Consider the following 8,603-nt stretch of genomic DNA (forward strand, 5'->3'; position numbering starts at 1 on the left):
TCGCCTACGGCGCTGTTCGGCCAGAAACGCACAGAAACGTGCCAGAAACACCAAAACGCAGATCTCGAACCATAGCATAAGAGCCTAAGGCTCTGATACCACTTGTAGGTCCCCCCGGGGACGTCGCCGATCGATACGAGATCCGCACGAGGTCTAGGAGTGCGGAATCCTCCTAGACTCGTTAATGGTGTACAAGATAAAGAACACAAACACGTACACGAACAAATACACGAACAAATACACGACCAAATACTAGAATGGGATAAACAAATCTGCAGATTCTTATATAATATTCAAAACACGTTACATACAGTAACATAAACAGAAACACGTCCGACCCGAGGTGAGCTCTACCTCGGGTCGTCTCTCACGACACTTCCTCTCTTTTACTCTCTAGACAAATAAACTGTAACACACAATACACTAATTTCTGAATACAAAACCTAAACAAGACACACATATATATAGACAAAACATCTTCTCGGGCTTGGGCTTGGGCCAGTAGGCGAAGTTGTTCATAACTTCGCCTATGGCGAAGTTGTGATAACTTCGCCTAAGGCAGAAGTTGTTACAACTTCGCCGTTGGCGAAGTTGTTCTAACTTCGCCTAAGGCGAAGTTGTGCTAACTTCGCCTGTGGCGTTCCGCTGGTCTGAATTGCATAGCGACGGTCACAAAATGCACCAACACCCGACACTCCATAAAACCTGATTTTTTAAAAAAAAAAACTTATATGTATTTTTATGAAAACCAATATATAGACCGTCTCAAATTTTAATAAGTTGTAGGATAAGGTTTTTACTTTTTACATCAAAATAGGCTTAAAGCCGTGTATACAACTGAACTCTTGATAAATACCCAGGCGAGTTTGGTCCTACGGAATTAGGTCAAAATACGCACGCACGCACGCACGCACGCGATTCGTTCTCATCACTCAGAAATCAAAATTCATTCATTCAATTAATTCCTTGGTTTAATCCGCATTGATTCAGTAATCTAATTCAATCCAATAGTTAGTTATTTAGTTAGTTTGTATTATAATTATACAACTACAACTACAGCTGAGCTAAGCAATGGCCGTAGAAGCAAAGACCAAATACGATCGCCAACTCAGGTAATATTATTATTGTTATTATTATTATTAGGAATATTGGATTTTAATAATCCCAACTTAATGCAGTTGACCGATAATAATAATCCCAACTTTGAAAATAGCTGTCACCTGTCGCAACTTTCACACTATTTGTTTTCACTTGACCTCCGAAACTTAACGAAGTTAAGTTTTTTTCAAATTTCAAACTGATATTTTAGGGCTTTTAATCGGAATGGGGATACGAGTCGATTTATGTAAAACCTAACTCGAAACGCCGTTTCAAACAACTTGATTTTTGTTAAATAAAAGTTTAAACACCGGAATTGAGGCATCCTTTATTCGTTTGGACAACCGTTTGAAGGTAAGTTTTACATAAATCGACTCGTATCCTCATTCCGATCAAAAGCCTTAAAATATCAGTTTGAAATTTGAAAAAAACTTAACTTCGTTATGTTTTTTTTAACAGTGGTCCAGTGAAAACAAATAGTGTGAAAGTTGGGACCAGTGACAACTATTTTCAAAGTTGGGATTATTATCGGCCAACTGCATTAAGTTGGGATTATTAAAATCCAATTTTCCTTATTATTATTATTAACATGATGAAAACACAATTCAATATACAGGATCTGGGGTGAGCAAGGGCAAGCTGCACTTGAGAAAGCTAGCATATGTTTGCTTAATTGTGGACCCACTGGTTCCGAAACACTCAAAAACCTTGTTCTTGCTGGTATCGGAAGTATTACTGTTGTCGATGCTTCTAAAGTCGAATTAGCTGACCTTGGAAATAATTTTATGGGTATGTTTTTCTTTATTCAACTTTATTATTATTATTATTATTATTGTTATTAGGTGTATCGGTTTTTATTAATCCCAACTATTGGTCGATGCCAGTCCCAAGTCCCAACTAACGAATTGGCTCATATTTGTTCCCAATTTGTTCCCGACGGTCCGTGACTAACAGAATTCTTCTAACGGCGTTAGTTGTAGGTCGCTGGAAAACTCACATTTTTCCAGATAATTCGACATTTGACCTTTAGGAAACTTTTTTTAGTAAAAGACCGAATCAATCATTGAGGTTGTTGGAACTCTAGAACCATTGTTGGAATCAGTTGGTGGTGGTTGTTGGTTGGTGGTGGTGGTGGTGGTGTTCAAGTTGAGTTTTTTCGGCAAAAATTGTGTCTTTTTCGGCCAAAAGAGTTTCCTGGGTGACCTGCAACTCTGCAAGTAACGGCGTTAGTGTTTTGTTAGTCGCGGAACAAATACGTTAAAAAGATGGGACTGTCAGCAGCCAATTTGTTAGTTGGGACCGACAACGACCAAAAGATGATAGTTGGGATTAATAAAAACCAATATACCTTATTATTTATTATTATTATTATTATTATTAATGTCTACTTATTTTCACAGTCAATGAGTCAAGTCTTGGACACCCAAAGGCAAAATGTGTGTGCGCTTTTCTTCAGGAACTAAATGATGCCGTTAAAGCCAAATTTATTGAAGAACATCCAGTCACTTTAATCGAGACAAATCCTTCATTTTTTTCTCAGTTCACATTGGTTGTAGCCACTCAGGTAAATCAATTTAGCCTAACATTTTATGATAATCAACAACAGATGCTCTATAAAGTCTTTTGATTTGTCTTTTTCATCCATCTATGGTTTATCATAGTAAGTTTCACTAACTGTGGATTTAATGTCAGCTGGTTGAAGATTCTATGGTGAAGTTGGACCGCATTTGTCGTGATGCAAATGTTATGTTAATATTTGCACGCTCATATGGTCTCAGTGGGTTTGTTCGAATCAGTGTCAAGGTACATGTGAATTTTTATTTGGAATATTTTCCATTAGTATGCGTGCATCCCTTTCTGAGTTTAATCTAAACATTTTATATTTACCTATTCATAGTAGATAAGATTTAAATCAGATACAATTTGTTTCTTGAATAAACGAACAACATTATATGCCGAGACGAAACCAAGTAATAATGTTAAATTTATATTTGTTTGTTCAATTAAACATATTGATTTTGATATAAGTGGTTAGCCTTATTTTTACCATGGGATGAGTAGATATGGTATTTTTGTGTTTTGAAACAGTTAGTACATATGAAATTCAAGGATGTTGTTGTTCATGTAGTTTCATTATTAATACAGGTCAAATGTTGACTTTCCTATACAACAAGTCAATGATCGTAATCATGTTTTTCATTATGTGACAGGAACATGCGGTGATTGAGTCAAAGCCTGATCATTTTTTGGATGATCTTCGGTTAAATAATCCGTGGCCTGAACTTAAAAAGTTGGTATTTTTTAAGTGAACATACTTTTGTTAGTTTGTGCTGCATTTGTCTGGAAGTAGTTTTATACTTCTGTATACCAGATATTAATTTCTTACATTGTTTTAGGTTTACCGAGAACATCGACTTAGATACATCTGATCCCGTAGTCCATAAACATGTGCCATACATTTTAATTCTTGTGAAGATAGCAGAGGAGTGGGCTAAAAGTCATGGTGGAAAGCTGCCATCAACTAGGGAAGAGAAAAAGGAATTCAAGGTTTTTACTTAATTCCCCAAGATTTTCTTCTTATCTCTCAGTATTTTAAAACTGTTACTTTGGAACTTGTAGGATTTAATAAAAGCGAAAATGGTTGCAATGGATGAGGACAATTATAAAGAAGCTATTGAGGCCTCGTTCAAAGTTTTTGCCTCAAAAGGAATCAGTAAGTACATAAAATAACTGTAACATAATCTTCTACTGAAGGGTTCTAGCTGTATGTTCCGGATATTATCATTTTGAATCAATTAATTTTTTTGTTCCGGATATTATTATCATTATTATTATTATTATTATTATTATTATTATTATTATTATTATTATTATTATTATTATTTTGTGTGTGTGGCATTATTAAGTCTTTAAACTTTATGAAAACGAGCTTTTTGTTAGGTTTTAAGCGTACAAGGGTTTAGCTGTGCACAAATAAAGTCTAGGCACTTATGTGCGAATTTAGAGGAAGTCTATTGTATTTTTGACAGTTGCTCTGTTTCTAGTTATCTATAAGAAACTGAAATCAGTAGAAACACTCATCTGCATGAATTACACTTTATGCTATGTTAATGGATTATAAATTTAAGTTGATGAAAAAGTGTAGACGAAAAAATGAGGACTAGCACTGAAAATATTAACAAAATACATTCGTTTAAACTCCAGGTTCAGATTTGAAACGTATACTTGATGATCCACATGCTGACGTCGAATCTGGTTCGTCAGATTTTTGGGTGATGGTGGCAGCATTAAAGGTAGTGATTCACGTGTTACTCTCATTATGCATTTTTCAGTTTTTAGTTTTGTAAAACATTGCTTCTAGGTCAATGATTATAATTCTTGATTGCAGGAGTTCATTGCTAATGAAGGTGGTGGGGAGGCACCACTTGAGGGATCAATACCGGATATGACATCTTCTACTGAGTGAGTCACCATTGATCATTGCTTCTTTATAGGCCAGCTAAGTAGTATAGCGCTTTGTTTATTCCTAGATGGTCAAAGTCACAAGGCTAGCCAATTGGTTTAAAAATTAAAATCAATTAAAAAAAAATTTATATCGCCCTACGCGTGCCTTGTTTGCGCCTAGCTAAAGGCAAGTGCGTCGGTTGTGCTTTTGAAAGCTTCTTGCTTGAGCGCCTTTGACTACTATAGCTTATACACTTAAAAACATGCTGGAAATTGACCAAAACAACCTTTTCAAAATATAGACTGTTCTTATTCAGTAGACATGTTTTTGGCTTAATTTTGTATGAATGAAAGCAGATACATACTATAAAGTAACGTTTTTTTATATCATAATGTTGCTTTTCGATGGATCAATACAAGGGTATATTTGTTTTCCCAAAAAGTTTGATGGATTTTCTTTATTAGGCATGAATGGCCTATATAGTAATTACTGTATATTAGTAAACTTATGAAGAAAGTTAGTGTGGCCCCGCATACAATTTTTTTTACCACATGATGTTTTTTTCATTAAACAAGGCGTGTTGGCAATTCATTTCTAGGTTATATGTAAACCTGCAAAAACTCTATCAGGCCAAAGCCGAAGCTGATTTTCTTGTGGTTGAGCAACGTGTTAGAAATATATTGAAAAGAATTGGCAGAGATCCATATAGCATTTCCAAAGCAGTCATAAAAAGCTTCTGTAAGAATGCAAGAAAACTCACTGTACGTATTTACATTTAGTAAAATATCTCATACCACCTCTCACGTCTCTATGTATGATTTGTGTATTAGCATGGTGGATTTGTGACCTCTTCTATGTAAATTGTTGCTTCATTTTTTAGGTATGCAGATATAAACTCGTTGAGGAAGAGTTTAACTCTCCAGTTTTACCTGAGTTGCAAAAGTATTTGACTGATGAGGAATACAGGTATTCTAATCACTTTTTATCTTATTGTATTTTCATTAGGGAAAATATAGAAGAAAGGAAAAGGAAACTGCTTATTGATGGTTATGCTTGATTATTATTTTTATTAGAGTAAATTATATTGTCTCATGGTCTGCGAAACAATACAAAAATCATCTCTAATGTAGCCTAAAATCTGTATAATTCCTGAATAGGCTGTTGTGGTTTGGGATTACTCTATAGAATAGTAACCAAGTTTTGAAGTTGTTCCAATCAGGTCACTCATTAAATCTTTTGTTAAATCAGGTCACTAAGTTTCATTTTTGTTCTAATCCTAGATACTTTACCTGGATAGCAGGTTATGTAGGCTTTTATTTTATTTTTAAATAGTTTGACATTGCAATATATTTTTTTAAAATGGAGAAAAATAATTTTTAATTTGCGAAAAATTGCAAAAAAAAACTGAAAAATTGAAACACAAAAAAATATCTTAATTTTTTTTGTGTTGTAATTTTTCAGTTTTTTTTTGTTGCAATTTTTCACAACTTTAATTTTTTTTTCTCAATTTTTGTTAATTTTTCAATTTAAAAAAAAATTATTTTCCCATGTCAAATTATTTAAAAAATTAAAAAAAAAACCCTACAAAACCTGCTATCCAGGTAAAATATCTAGTGGGATTAGAACAAAAAAGAAACTTTAGTGACCTGATTAGAACAAAAGATTTTATGAGTGATTTGATTGGAACAACTTTAAAACTTGGTTACTATTCAATAGAGTAGTCCCTTGTGGTTTGGGTCCCTGGTGTGTGTAAAAATGAATAAACGCCCCCCATCTTCAACTTACAATTTGGTCTTAAATTTTATTTAATTTTAAACCCAAATTCATAACCTTCAACAACACTGAGAACACAATCATAAGTTCATAACCTCGAAAAATGTAATTGTTATTTGTTATTATTATTATTTATTAGTTTGTTACTGACAGTTGTTAATGGCAGTGTTGCTGTGGGATTCTATATTTTGCTTCGAGCTGTTGATCGATTTTCAGCTAACTATAATGCTTTCCCTGGGCAGTTTGACGGGTAACATCCATCTTCATCATTCCATTACTACCTACCAATGTCATAAACATATTACTTACACTACTAGTATTTGTACAGGGCAATGGATGAGGATATATCAAGATTAAAAACTACAGCAGTTGGTCTTCTTAGTGACTTGGGGTGCAACGGGTCCACTTTGACGGAAGACCTTATTAATGAAATATGTCGTTATGGTGCTGCTGAGTTACACACAGTTGCAGCTTATATTGGTGGAGTTGCATCACAGGAAGTTATCAAGGTTATTTCACTTGCTGTTTTTTTATTAGTAATAGAGAGATCAATTTTCATTCACTTATTGTTAAGTCAAACAAGTGAATGTAATTTAAGTTTTAATTGCGTGCAGCTTATTACACGACAATTTGTGCCTATGAGTGGAACTTTCATCTTCAATGGCATTGATCACAAATCTCAATTGTTGTCCTTATAAGGTTATTCTCTTGTATTCTATCCTCACGATTGTCTATATTACTTGTTTGCCATTGCCATCATTACAAGCAATTGACGACAATCGTTATTTAAGGGTGTATTTGGGTAACGCATGGACACTTGTTTTAAGCTATGTATCTGGTCAAACAATGTAAATTAGGCCCGGTAAAATAGGCTATTCTAAAAAATATTAATTGATCAAAATCATAACAAGAAACCGCCTTTAAAATTAATGAACACAATTAAGCATGAAGACAAACCATATCTTTCTGAAAAATAAAGTATTTACTAGGGGTGCAAACGAGCCGAGCCCGAGCTCGACTAAGCTCGAGCCCGGCTCGTTTCAAGCTCAATTTTCAAAGCTCGAGCTTGGTTCGTGAGTAGATTTTCAAGCTCGAGCTCGGCTCGTTTACTACTTATCAATTATTTTTTATATGATTATAATTATTTTTATATATTTTTTCTATTATAATATTTTATGTATAAAATAATATATATTATTTAGTTATATTTATTTAATTTTTCATAACATTAGATATATTAATTAATAATTATTAAATATATATTTTAAAAAAATTATACAAATGGCAGGCTCGTTTAGGCTCGCGAGCCGGCTCGAGCTCGTTTATAAAATGAGCTTACTTTTAGGCTCAAGCTCGGGCTCGGGCTCAATTAAGCTCAGTTCGATCGAGCTTTTTAACGAGCCGATCTCGAGTAGCTCTCGAGCAGCTCGGCTCGTTTGCACCCCTAGTATTGACTTTTGTTTTGATATTTAGATGGTTGCAGGGTTGAAGGACAAGTGTGGTTTGGAATTGCATACTTTGACATGAGAGTTTGATTTAGGAAGAGAGGGGATGTTGAACTTCATATTATGGGCATGGATATTAATTATATTGGAAGTAATGTTGGAGTTGTATTTTGTGGAGAAAAAGTTGGACATTACTTTAAACCCTAACATTTTTTGAGTGATCCATATAGTGTCGGTTATCGAAAACGCAGGGCGAAAATACAACCAAGTTATAACCACAAGTGGTAACAAAAAAATCTGTTACATATGGTCGTTGAGCGTGGGTCCATGTCAGCTTCAGTCGTCTTTGGTTGTAATGTTAAAGAGCTTTATATAGAGCTTCGATGAACTTGACCTCAAGATATAGAACACTAAGCTTCTTAAATTTATATATTTGTTCACCAAATATTTCAAATTAATAATTCAAACACTTAAAAACTTTAATTTTAATTAGTTGTGGGCTAAGCTTTTTACATCAAAATAGGCTTAAAACAATTTAACGTCTGAGAAATTAGGCTTAAATAATTTAATTTTAACATCATTACTTATGGGCTTAACATTTATATTAGATGTTTATATAACTATGTCTATAACTCTATATACGTATTAATTGGACTACATTTGTTATATTAGATTTATATTTGTGAATGCATAAATTTCTAATTTTGTTTTTTCCTTGGGGGTCGACCAAAATTTCATGAGTGTTGATATCAAAATTTTATTGAGGTCAATCGAGATTTTAACGTATATAGTACTTCAAAATTACATGGGGTTGGATGATCACCATAGAACAAATGTAGGCC

General features: G+C 33.8%; 1 protein-coding gene across 1 annotated transcript; it reads left to right on the top strand.

Annotated features, from left to right (window-relative positions):
- The first annotated feature begins 885 nt into the window (after positions 1-885).
- On the top strand, positions 886-7,978 carry LOC143542320 (NEDD8-activating enzyme E1 regulatory subunit AXR1-like). The gene is made up of 15 exons (XM_077034936.1): positions 886-1,112; positions 1,715-1,887; positions 2,499-2,662; positions 2,791-2,901; positions 3,309-3,388; positions 3,495-3,645; positions 3,718-3,811; positions 4,303-4,391; positions 4,487-4,560; positions 5,142-5,304; positions 5,424-5,509; positions 6,483-6,566; positions 6,645-6,825; positions 6,931-7,015; positions 7,790-7,978. The coding sequence occupies exons 1-14, from the start codon at positions 1,072-1,074 to the stop codon at positions 7,012-7,014; spliced, it is 1,575 nt and encodes a 524-aa protein (XP_076891051.1). The 5' UTR covers positions 886-1,071; the 3' UTR covers position 7,015; positions 7,790-7,978.
- The last annotated feature ends 625 nt before the right edge of the window (positions 7,979-8,603 follow it).

Source organism: Bidens hawaiensis, unplaced genomic scaffold, assembly GCF_021521415.1.
Source record: "Bidens hawaiensis isolate Kalapana, Puna unplaced genomic scaffold, B.hawaiensis_p1.1 tig00012815_1, whole genome shotgun sequence".
Taxonomy (NCBI): domain Eukaryota; kingdom Viridiplantae; phylum Streptophyta; class Magnoliopsida; order Asterales; family Asteraceae; genus Bidens; species Bidens hawaiensis.